The 11,628-nt window shown below is 53.6% G+C and overlaps 1 protein-coding gene across 1 annotated transcript; it reads right to left on the reverse strand.

Annotated features, from left to right (window-relative positions):
- Positions 1–5,432: 5,432 nt before the first annotated feature.
- On the reverse strand, positions 5,433–7,484 carry LOC145517329 (uncharacterized). Its single transcript, XM_081519609.1, has 3 exons — positions 7,299–7,484; positions 6,587–6,899; positions 5,433–6,334 (listed from the first exon to the last, which is right to left on the reverse strand). Exons 1-3 carry the CDS (start codon positions 7,431–7,433, stop codon positions 5,706–5,708), a joined length of 1,077 nt encoding a protein of 358 aa, XP_081375735.1. The 5' UTR covers positions 7,434–7,484; the 3' UTR covers positions 5,433–5,705.
- Between the last annotated feature and the right edge of the window lie 4,144 nt (positions 7,485–11,628).

Below are 11,628 nucleotides of genomic sequence, written 5' to 3' on the forward strand. Positions count from 1 at the left end.
CCACCCAGCCCAGCCGACAGCCCTGGGGAGGCCTGGGTGCAGCCAGGGCCTGAGCTCCGAGGGCCCCGCTGCTCTCAGACCAGGCTCCTTCTTCTCATAAGTGGTGTGGCCCTGGACAAGCATATGCCCCTCAGGGTTTCCCCAGTCTCTCCATCTGCAGAGTGGCGGTCATTCTCCCATCTGCTTCCTAGGTCTGTCGGCCTACGAGCAGCTCCATGCCTTTCCACCTGGGGCCGATATCACGTGGAGCGTGTGCGCTGAGACTTCAGAAAGAAAGATTCCTTCCTGGGCTGACACAGCACAGAATGGGGCAGAACGAGGCCTGGATGTGCCGTGGTACCCAGGAAAAGGCACTCCCCCTCCTGACTGTTTTGAGACCCCGCATCCAAGTTGGAGGACCGAAAGGAAGACTCGAAGGTCTCCCTCTCTTATAGAAAAGAGTGGCCAACTTTCTGGTCCTCTGTTTCCATTGAGATTCTGTTCAAGTGTCCCAGCTCGGCTTCTGCGGGTGGCTGAGCTTCTAATGGCTCCCTGCGTTCTTGTCTTTTCCTCTCCAAACCTTCCGTCCTTTTCCCCCTTCTGGGGTGGATGGGCGCTGTCATTGCTTCTACCTTCGAGACAGATTGATGAAAAGTCTGGACCATCGACTCCTTTCCTCTCTTTGGTTCCGTGTCTCTCTCTGGCTGTGTCCCTCTCTTTTCCTTTCTCAATTCAGTCTGTGTCTTCCTCTTTCTCTCTCGTGTGTGGACGGATGGATGCTAGGAATGCACATGTATATGATTAGATGAGGGTTATGTTTTAGGGATAGGTTAGAGGGAGAGAAAGGCTTTAGGTCGGAGTTGGTCATGGGGGAAGGGTCAAGGGTGGTGGTGGTGTTTCTTGGAATCTGAGTGCTGTGCATTCTTCGTCTCTTTCCATATGAACCCCTTCTCAGATACACCACTTGCAAGGAGTCTCTCGTGTTCCGTTTCCTCTCTTTTGCATTTGTGAATGCTTGCTTAGCTTCTCTGTTGTGAAGAGGTTCCATTGGATGGAAACCCATTGGTGTACTTCGTGTACCTCTTTCCCTTACTTGAAGAGACCCATTTCTACCTCCGCCCAGCAAACGGCAAGGAGACTCTGATGTTAAGGAGCCTTTGACCTACGCTTCTTTCTAGCTATCTCATGACATCAGCCTTTAGGGTGAGGTTTTCCCCGATATTGAGGTGGTCTGAGATCAAAACCAATAGCGTTCTTCAGATGTAGCTGTCTGGTTTTCCCATGGACATGTATTGAAGAGGCTTTCTTGTTCCCATTTGGATATTCTCCCCTTCTGTGTCAGAGATGAGTTGAGCATGGATGCTGGGGTCTGTGTCTGGACCCTCAACTTTATTCCATCGATCTGGATCTGTGTGTGTTGTTGTATTCCCAATAGCATACTGTCCGGCTCCTGCTGCTGCTGCTGCGGCTAAGTCACTTCAGTCGTGTCTGACTCTGCGCGACCCCATGGCCTGCAGCCTACCAGGCTCCTCCGTCCAGGGCATTTTCCAGGCAAGAGTACTGGAGTGGGTCGCCATTGCCTTCTCCGATACTCTCCTGAGGATCCTAGTTTGGTCGTCTAATTTCCTTTCACACAACCTTGGATGTCCGTATCGGGGCTTTTTCGTCGGATTGTATTGACAATTTAGGCTCTTTTCTGTTTCCGTACCCCTTTTGCAATTCTTGGTTGGGTGCGAAAATGCATTGGCATTTTGGGAGGAATAGCATCGAAGCTGTGGATTGCCTTGTGGGGCTGGGATATCATTTTCCAAATAGGAATTCTTTCAAGCCCTGAGCACAGCTTCTCTTTCCAGGGATTGGTGTGGGCTTGATCTTCCTTCTTCCATCTCTCGCCGTTTTGTGAGAACAGGTCCTTCCTTCCCTTCTGGGTTAGATGGACCCGTGGGGATCACTTCAGTGAATGGCATTGTCAGTGGGGGTGATAATTCCCTTCTCATTGGAAGACTTTGCTGTGAGTATTAGAAATGCAAGTGATTTCTCTTCCCCTTCCTCCCTGTCCATCTCTCAGGGCCACCGGGAAACAGAGGCCTCACCCAGGGTCACACAGGCCTGAGGAGGTACAACTAGACTGTTGATTCTTCAGGCCCTCAGTGCTGGACATCATCCGGGATACTCTGTGTGTGTCTTCCTCAGTCTGGTGTCCCTTCAGACCTTTCCCTAGTTTTCACAGGCTTGTTGTGTTGGTGTTCTTTGTCTGTTTGGAGACACATCCTTGATAAGCTTTGTGTTTCCACTCATTCGTCTCGCGATGTGTGACCTGTCTTTTGCTTTTGTACTGAGGTCTTTCCCACAGTAGATATCTTTGATTTTGCAAAGTCCACTGTATTCTCCTGGTTTTTTTTGTGGACTGCCTTTTAGTTTTGTGTGTGAAGACTCAAAGCACGTGTCCGGTTTCGGCTCATTGTTCCTCTAGATTTGTGACAAGTTTTCATGGAATGTTTGTCTAGGGATAACTGGAAGTGAACTCGGTGTAAGGTGTCAAGTCTCCATCTTCATTCATGTCATCCCCTGCAGTTTCCAATACCCTGTTCCTGAGTGGTATTGGAGACCTTGAGGGAAGTTTGCTTGCATTGGAGTTTGCGTTTCCACCTTGATTAACTTCACACTGTTCTGCCCTCAGGGACACTGTCAAGGGGGAGTGAGGAGCAGCCTGCACTTCCAGCAGTGACCACACGGTGGGGCGAGTGCTGCTCTCCCCTCTGGGAGCCCCAGGCCACAGGCATCCCAGTGAGGAGCCAGCTCTGTGCTCAGCTGAAAGGAGTTAGTCTCTCAGGAGCCTCTGAGCCCTTCCGTTTGGATCACCCAGGGTGGGCATTTACTGTGACAGAAAAAATTGCCCTGAATTCCATGGACGGAAGAGCCTGGCTGTGTAGAGATCGTGAGTTGCCGTGAATCAGACACAACTGAGGACACAAAAATTCAATAGATTAAAACACTTTTTGGGTGTGGGGGGGAGTGAAAGGGGGTGATGTGGGTTTTTTTGTCTTATAAAATAGCCAAGGGAAATCTAGTTTAAACCTAAATTCACATATATGGGATAGGTATAGCTCTCCGTCACCCTATTAAAAAAACTACTAAACTTTTTTGAAAGTTTATTTTGTAGCTTCCTTGAGCACTTCATTGTGAAGCTTTTTTTTTTTTATTTCTGTGACTTTGGCCTCATTAAAAAGTACGGTTTGCCTTTACTGGATAATTTTGTTCATTGGTTTCTTAGGGAATCTTGGTAATATTTGAGTTTCCTGGGGAGTATGGTCACATGACCTGGCCCTGGCCAATCGGTGCCTTCCACCTCCTTGGCCACTGTGATTGGCTCCGGACTGGGGCAGTGCCCAATCGGGGCCCAGGGCCGGGCCTCACGTTAGAAGCCAGGGGAAGAGGAGCTCTCGTCCTGCTGGGGTAGGGGAAGGGGTGGGGCCGGGGGAGGTCAGGCTCCATAAGTGGGAGGGGCGTGAGGTCCGCCTGCGGCAGTTGGTGACCTTCCTGCTCCCCTCAGGGCAGAGCCGCCGGCGTGAGAATGAGGGCGCTGCTGAGCCCAGGGACTGGGATGGCCTGTTGCTGCTGTGGTCCCAGAGCTCCACCCGAGACCTGAGGGAAGCCGTCTGCCCGTGAGTCCTCTCCCGCTTGTCTGTCAGCTTGTTTGAAACATGCTGGGTTTTCTGCCCAGCTGGCTAAGGGGAGTCCCTGGAAACGCAAGGGTGTGGGTTTTGGCAGACTTCAGGGAAGACATGCCAGATGAGCCTGGGAGACTCCAGCTTAATCTGGATTCAGGAGATATCTCCTCGGGCCAGCTAGTAATTGTAGGATAAGCCTAATGAGTCTTCACAGGATGAAGAGAGTAACGTGCCAAGGTAGCAATCGATGTCCTCATTCGAGAGGTTGAAGCTGGTGCTCAGAGAAGCGGGGAACTTGGCCAGAACAAGCAGGTGTGCACCCAGACAGAACCCCCAGATCCGGCCATTGGAGCTCAGGGAGGCCACTGGTGTGGCTTGTCCCTGTGGCAGGGGCCGAGGCATGCAGCCCACCCTGATTCCTGCGGGGGCCTGACTTGGGAAGTGCCATCTGGTAGCTTTGAGACTCACCAAACCAAATTGCACTGGAGAGAGGAAGGACACCTTCCTTCATCCACCCCCCACCCCCGCCGGATTCCCACATACCCTGACCCCTTTCTCTGGATTTCGGAGCCATTTCCAGAGTCCCGCTCATATGACCTCATTCGAAGTGCACTGTGGACGAGCTGCCATCTGCAGCTGCTACCACAGCAGCCAAGGGCTTTAGCTCCCGAGTACCTCCCTTCCTTTGGAACTTGGGGGCCCTCTACTCCCCACTTGCACACCACACACCTTTGCTGAGGATTGTGGGGACCCTCACTCAGCTTGCAGCACGTTGTAGCCATCCCTGTCCTCTCAATACCTCCCTTGAAACTCAGCTTGTGAGCTCCTTTGGAGCAGCGTGGCCCACCTGCAACACTGCAACGGAAGAGACACAGCTGACAGTGAAACAGCAGCTTAGATCTGACGGCCGGAAAGCTCTGTCAAAAGGGACCTCCCTCTTCACACCGTAGAGGCTCTAGGAGCCGCCAGGGTTTCGGAACCAGTGCTGGGGCCAAAAGGACTCCACAGCTGTTTTCCTTCCTGGGGAGGGTTCTGGCTCGAGTGGGAATGGCTCAAGTCTCCTAAGGTTCTGAAAGCCCACTGTGTGCAGATTCACGGTACACAGAGAGCAGAAGGTGGAGTCCTGTCCTGGAGGTGGTCACAGCTCACGGATGAGCCAGGCAGGCAGGCAGGCAGGGCATGAGAACACCTGAGCTGCCTTCATGAGTGAATGGTGTGGGGGCAGAGGAAGAGAAGCCGGTCTGCTCCCTCGTGTGGTGCCCAGGGCAGGTTGTCCCCAGAGGAATCCCTTACGACAGTGAGGACTATCACGGCTGTTTCCCAAGGGGTTCTGTCAGTGCGTGTCTTCCCCGGAGCGGTCAGGCCGTCTCTAAAATACACTGGCCATGGGCATTGCCTCTCCTTGGAACTTCCCATCTGTTTCTCTTTTTTATGGAACAGTGAATTTCTAGAGGGGTTCTGGGCCACAAGGATGTTGGGTCATTTTCTAGCCTTCTGTCATGAAGAACGCTTTCCTGGGCGTTGGGGTGGTTTGTTGTTCCAGCTCCCTTTCTTGGCTTCTTTTGGGAGCTGGTGCAACAAGAGGAGCTCAGCCTCTGCCTTCTGGCTGAGATGGCACCCTTCAAACAGCAATGCCTGCCTGGAGATAATGATGGCATTTGCCAAAAGGGCTTCGTTTGGCACATGGTATCTTGAAAGGACGTACAACGAACTTTCGGCTATCAAAGGCTAGTTCAAAGGACATAAACATGAGAACTCTCCAGTGGAGTCTTACAGTAGGTGGAGCGTCCGAAAAAAACTCCTTCAGTCATTTCACTGAGAGTCATTGATTGGGGACACCAAGAATATAGGAAGGAATGCAGAAGGAAAAGATGAAATTGTGTTCAGGATCGGGCGGAGGGATGAACAGGGCGTGCTTGCCTTGAATCCAGGCTTTGTTGGGGGGTGGGGCATAAAGATGGAACGGGTCTGAAACTACAAAGTGGTGATGGTAACACAGTATCACCAGAGTTACACAACAGTGTTCCCAAATTGCAACAATGATGAAAAAGTTTACTAATCCCAACTTAACCAACAAAAATACAGGAAACCACGCAAAAAAGAAAACATCACCAGAAAGGTGGAAACAAACCAAATGCAAAGCAGTTCGGGGGAAAGGAACTCCATGTCCCCTGGGGGCAGACCGAGTTGACGGCGTCCACGGTGAGCAGACAGGGATGGAGGCTGCAGAGCCGACCGCTCCCCTGGACGTGGTGTTTCCGGCAAGGGCTCTGGGTCTCTGTCCAGAGCGGGGGCTCGTTCTCCCTGCAGGGGTGGGTGAGTCATCGTGGGCGTCTGGGTGTTGCGCGGGAGCCAGGGCAGGCTCTCCCTGCCGAGGCGGTGACTCCTCCTCTGCCTCGGGTTCTCCTGCCAAAGGCCGAGCAGGTAGAGGTGCACGTGGAGGTGGAGGTTCTGGCTGAGGGGGTGGGACATCAGTGCCTGGGGCTGGGGGTCCTGCAGGCACGGAGATCCGATCTGCCCGGTGTGCTGGCCAGTACCCAGCTGGCCTGGTGTCTCTGCGAGGGCAAGTCTCGGTTCTCCATCTGCCCTCGGTGGATCCCTGGGTCCTGCACCTGGAGCCACCACCTCTGTAGGGACAGGTCTGGGAAGTGGAGCCTGGTTCCAGTTGGAGGCCAGTGCTAGAGCTGTGGGAGAAGCATCGTTTGCCCGCAGGCCAGCCTTGGCATGTGCGTATCCCGGGACAGAAAGCTTCCAAGAGATTCCCAAAGAATACCCAGGGTCGGATGTCTTTTGGGACTGAAGTGTGCAAGATGGGGGGCGGGGGGTGTGAGGCCAGCGCTTGCTGCAGGCCCAGCAGCAGCTTTCGGGGACTCGTCCCTGTGTAGCTCAGCACCCCCTCCGCACACACTCCCGTACACCAGCCCCAGCGTCCTCACCTCTGTGCTCTGGCGTGCTGGGCTCCAGGTCCTCCTGCTGCCTCAGAGGCCGGGGTTCTCGGGACTCTGGGTCAGAGCCGGGTGTGCTGAGCTCCGTGGCAGCCTCAGACTGGGCCGCCGGGTGTATCCTGGGCGGTGTCTGGGCAGCAGGCCTTCCCCGCCTCCGCTTCGCCCCCGGTGGGGCTGATGCCTCCGTGGGCACGCTCACCTGGAGCCTGCACTGGGCCTCACGGGCGGGGGGGTGGTGCTCCGACCCCTCCCTCCGGGAGCTGGATGGGGTGTCCCCGTCCTCGGCCTCATCACGTGGGAAGCTCTGCAACGACAGTGACCGTCAGCCAGCCATGCTGGGAGTTTTCCGAGCTGGGCCTGGCCAGTGGAGCCGCTGCTTCGGCCTGCTCGAACTTCTCTGCCCAGAAGGGTCAGAGACGTGTGTCTGCTCAGATCCCCACCCGGGAGGAAAGAGACCCACCTGAGGGTGTGAGGTCAGCCTGGGCGGCCGGCCCTGCCCGCACTCTCCCCATCCCGCCCAGCATGCTCTCCCCTGGGGTGTGGACACAACTTGTCCGCAGGCTTCTGACCCCACATCCACCTGGGCTTCCTTGAGGGAGACACACCCCGAGAAACCCGCATCCACACACACAGGCAAAGGACCCGGTGTTTCCGGGTGGCATGGGAGAGGTGGCCTGGCCCGGCCTGGGGCTCCCCGTGTTACCTTTCTGTTTCTCCGGGCAAAGGGCCAGAGGCGTCTCGGGGGTGCCCTGAGCCAACGTCGACAGGGTGCCCACGCACACTGCCTGTGAGCTCTCCTGAGGCCCCGGCCTCTGGGCAGGGGCAAACAGCAGAACATCTCGGCAGCAAGTGATCTGGCTGGGGGCTCCTCTCCGCTCTCGAGGCCTGGATACCCGGGTTGCGGGTTCTGTTGGGTTCTGTTGCCGGCAGGTGACATCATTTCCTGGGGTTCGTGCTGAGGTCCCTTCCCCAAAACTTCCCAAGGGAATCTCTGGGTTTCTGACTGCTCGACCACCACCCTTAAGCCATGTGCAGGCACAGTGACACCCACCCAGCCCAGCCGACAGCCCTGGGGAGGCCTGGGTGCAGCCAGGGCCTGAGCTCCGAGGGCCCCGCTGCTCTCAGACCAGGCTCCTTCTTCTCATAAGTGGTGTGGCCCTGGACAAGCATATGCCCCTCAGGGTTTCCCCAGTCTCTCCATCTGCAGAGTGGCGGTCATTCTCCCATCTGCTTCCTAGGTCTGTCGGCCTACGAGCAGCTCCATGCCTTTCCACCTGGGGCCGATATCACGTGGAGCGTGTGCGCTGAGACTTCAGAAAGAAAGATTCCTTCCTGGGCTGACACAGCACAGAATGGGGCAGAACGAGGCCTGGATGTGCCGTGGTACCCAGGAAAAGGCACTCCCCCTCCTGACTGTTTTGAGACCCCGCATCCAAGTTGGAGGACCGAAAGGAAGACTCGAAGGTCTCCCTCTCTTATAGAAAAGAGTGGCCAACTTTCTGGTCCTCTGTTTCCATTGAGATTCTGTTCAAGTGTCCCAGCTCGGCTTCTGCGGGTGGCTGAGCTTCTAATGGCTCCCTGCGTTCTTGTCTTTTCCTCTCCAAACCTTCCGTCCTTTTCCCCCTTCTGGGGTGGATGGGCGCTGTCATTGCTTCTACCTTCGAGACAGATTGATGAAAAGTCTGGACCATCGACTCCTTTCCTCTCTTTGGTTCCGTGTCTCTCTCTGGCTGTGTCCCTCTCTTTTCCTTTCTCAATTCAGTCTGTGTCTTCCTCTTTCTCTCTCGTGTGTGGACGGATGGATGCTAGGAATGCACATGTATATGATTAGATGAGGGTTATGTTTTAGGGATAGGTTAGAGGGAGAGAAAGGCTTTAGGTCGGAGTTGGTCATGGGGGAAGGGTCAAGGGTGGTGGTGGTGTTTCTTGGAATCTGAGTGCTGTGCATTCTTCGTCTCTTTCCATATGAACCCCTTCTCAGATACACCACTTGCAAGGAGTCTCTCGTGTTCCGTTTCCTCTCTTTTGCATTTGTGAATGCTTGCTTAGCTTCTCTGTTGTGAAGAGGTTCCATTGGATGGAAACCCATTGGTGTACTTCGTGTACCTCTTTCCCTTACTTGAAGAGACCCATTTCTACCTCCGCCCAGCAAACGGCAAGGAGACTCTGATGTTAAGGAGCCTTTGACCTACGCTTCTTTCTAGCTATCTCATGACATCAGCCTTTAGGGTGAGGTTTTCCCCGATATTGAGGTGGTCTGAGATCAAAACCAATAGCGTTCTTCAGATGTAGCTGTCTGGTTTTCCCATGGACATGTATTGAAGAGGCTTTCTTGTTCCCATTTGGATATTCTCCCCTTCTGTGTCAGAGATGAGTTGAGCATGGATGCTGGGGTCTGTGTCTGGACCCTCAACTTTATTCCATCGATCTGGATCTGTGTGTGTTGTTGTATTCCCAATAGCATACTGTCCGGCTCCTGCTGCTGCTGCTGCGGCTAAGTCACTTCAGTCGTGTCTGACTCTGCGCGACCCCATGGCCTGCAGCCTACCAGGCTCCTCCGTCCAGGGCATTTTCCAGGCAAGAGTACTGGAGTGGGTCGCCATTGCCTTCTCCGATACTCTCCTGAGGATCCTAGTTTGGTCGTCTAATTTCCTTTCACACAACCTTGGATGTCCGTATCGGGGCTTTTTCGTCGGATTGTATTGACAATTTAGGCTCTTTTCTGTTTCCGTACCCCTTTTGCAATTCTTGGTTGGGTGCGAAAATGCATTGGCATTTTGGGAGGAATAGCATCGAAGCTGTGGATTGCCTTGTGGGGCTGGGATATCATTTTCCAAATAGGAATTCTTTCAAGCCCTGAGCACAGCTTCTCTTTCCAGGGATTGGTGTGGGCTTGATCTTCCTTCTTCCATCTCTCGCCGTTTTGTGAGAACAGGTCCTTCCTTCCCTTCTGGGTTAGATGGACCCGTGGGGATCACTTCAGTGAATGGCATTGTCAGTGGGGGTGATAATTCCCTTCTCATTGGAAGACTTTGCTGTGAGTATTAGAAATGCAAGTGATTTCTCTTCCCCTTCCTCCCTGTCCATCTCTCAGGGCCACCGGGAAACAGAGGCCTCACCCAGGGTCACACAGGCCTGAGGAGGTACAACTAGACTGTTGATTCTTCAGGCCCTCAGTGCTGGACATCATCCGGGATACTCTGTGTGTGTCTTCCTCAGTCTGGTGTCCCTTCAGACCTTTCCCTAGTTTTCACAGGCTTGTTGTGTTGGTGTTCTTTGTCTGTTTGGAGACACATCCTTGATAAGCTTTGTGTTTCCACTCATTCGTCTCGCGATGTGTGACCTGTCTTTTGCTTTTGTACTGAGGTCTTTCCCACAGTAGATATCTTTGATTTTGCAAAGTCCACTGTATTCTCCTGGTTTTTTTTGTGGACTGCCTTTTAGTTTTGTGTGTGAAGACTCAAAGCACGTGTCCGGTTTCGGCTCATTGTTCCTCTAGATTTGTGACAAGTTTTCATGGAATGTTTGTCTAGGGATAACTGGAAGTGAACTCGGTGTAAGGTGTCAAGTCTCCATCTTCATTCATGTCATCCCCTGCAGTTTCCAATACCCTGTTCCTGAGTGGTATTGGAGACCTTGAGGGAAGTTTGCTTGCATTGGAGTTTGCGTTTCCACCTTGATTAACTTCACACTGTTCTGCCCTCAGGGACACTGTCAAGGGGGAGTGAGGAGCAGCCTGCACTTCCAGCAGTGACCACACGGTGGGGCGAGTGCTGCTCTCCCCTCTGGGAGCCCCAGGCCACAGGCATCCCAGTGAGGAGCCAGCTCTGTGCTCAGCTGAAAGGAGTTAGTCTCTCAGGAGCCTCTGAGCCCTTCCGTTTGGATCACCCAGGGTGGGCATTTACTGTGACAGAAAAAATTGCCCTGAATTCCATGGACGGAAGAGCCTGGCTGTGTAGAGATCGTGAGTTGCCGTGAATCAGACACAACTGAGGACACAAAAATTCAATAGATTAAAACACTTTTTGGGTGTGGGGGGGAGTGAAAGGGGGTGATGTGGGTTTTTTTGTCTTATAAAATAGCCAAGGGAAATCTAGTTTAAACCTAAATTCACATATATGGGATAGGTATAGCTCTCCGTCACCCTATTAAAAAAACTACTAAACTTTTTTGAAAGTTTATTTTGTAGCTTCCTTGAGCACTTCATTGTGAAGCTTTTTTTTTTTTATTTCTGTGACTTTGGCCTCATTAAAAAGTACGGTTTGCCTTTACTGGATAATTTTGTTCATTGGTTTCTTAGGGAATCTTGGTAATATTTGAGTTTCCTGGGGAGTATGGTCACATGACCTGGCCCTGGCCAATCGGTGCCTTCCACCTCCTTGGCCACTGTGATTGGCTCCGGACTGGGGCAGTGCCCAATCGGGGCCCAGGGCCGGGCCTCACGTTAGAAGCCAGGGGAAGAGGAGCTCTCGTCCTGCTGGGGTAGGGGAAGGGGTGGGGCCGGGGGAGGTCAGGCTCCATAAGTGGGAGGGGCGTGAGGTCCGCCTGCGGCAGTTGGTGACCTTCCTGCTCCCCTCAGGGCAGAGCCGCCGGCGTGAGAATGAGGGCGCTGCTGAGCCCAGGGACTGGGATGGCCTGTTGCTGCTGTGGTCCCAGAGCTCCACCCGAGACCTGAGGGAAGCCGTCTGCCCGTGAGTCCTCTCCCGCTTGTCTGTCAGCTTGTTTGAAACATGCTGGGTTTTCTGCCCAGCTGGCTAAGGGGAGTCCCTGGAAACGCAAGGGTGTGGGTTTTGGCAGACTTCAGGGAAGACATGCCAGATGAGCCTGGGAGACTCCAGCTTAATCTGGATTCAGGAGATATCTCCTCGGGCCAGCTAGTAATTGTAGGATAAGCCTAATGAGTCTTCACAGGATGAAGAGAGTAACGTGCCAAGGTAGCAATCGATGTCCTCATTCGAGAGGTTGAAGCTGGTGCTCAGAGAAGCGGGGAACTTGGCCAGAACAAGCAGGTGTGCACCCAGACAGAACCCCCA

The sequence above is a fragment of the Giraffa tippelskirchi genome, chromosome 8, assembly GCF_054371585.1.
Source record: "Giraffa tippelskirchi isolate mGirTip1 chromosome 8, T2T-mGirTip1v1.2.pri, whole genome shotgun sequence".
In the NCBI taxonomy this organism is placed as follows: Eukaryota; Metazoa; Chordata; class Mammalia; order Artiodactyla; family Giraffidae; genus Giraffa; species Giraffa tippelskirchi.

What these genes read in the sequence shown, in the direction of transcription:
- LOC145517329 (XM_081519609.1), bottom strand. Translation starts at nt 7,433, where the DNA reads ATGTTCTGCTGTTTGCCCCTGCCCAGAGGCCGGGGCCTCAGGAGAGCT. An exon ending in TTGCCCGGAGAAACAGAAAG is followed by an intron (nt 6,900 to 7,298) that starts GTAACACGGGGA and finishes CTGTCGTTGCAG; the next exon opens with AGCTTCCCACGTGATGAGGC. An exon ending in CAGCACGCCAGAGCACAGAG is followed by an intron (nt 6,335 to 6,586) that starts GTGAGGACGCTG and finishes CTTCTCCCACAG; the next exon opens with CTCTAGCACTGGCCTCCAAC.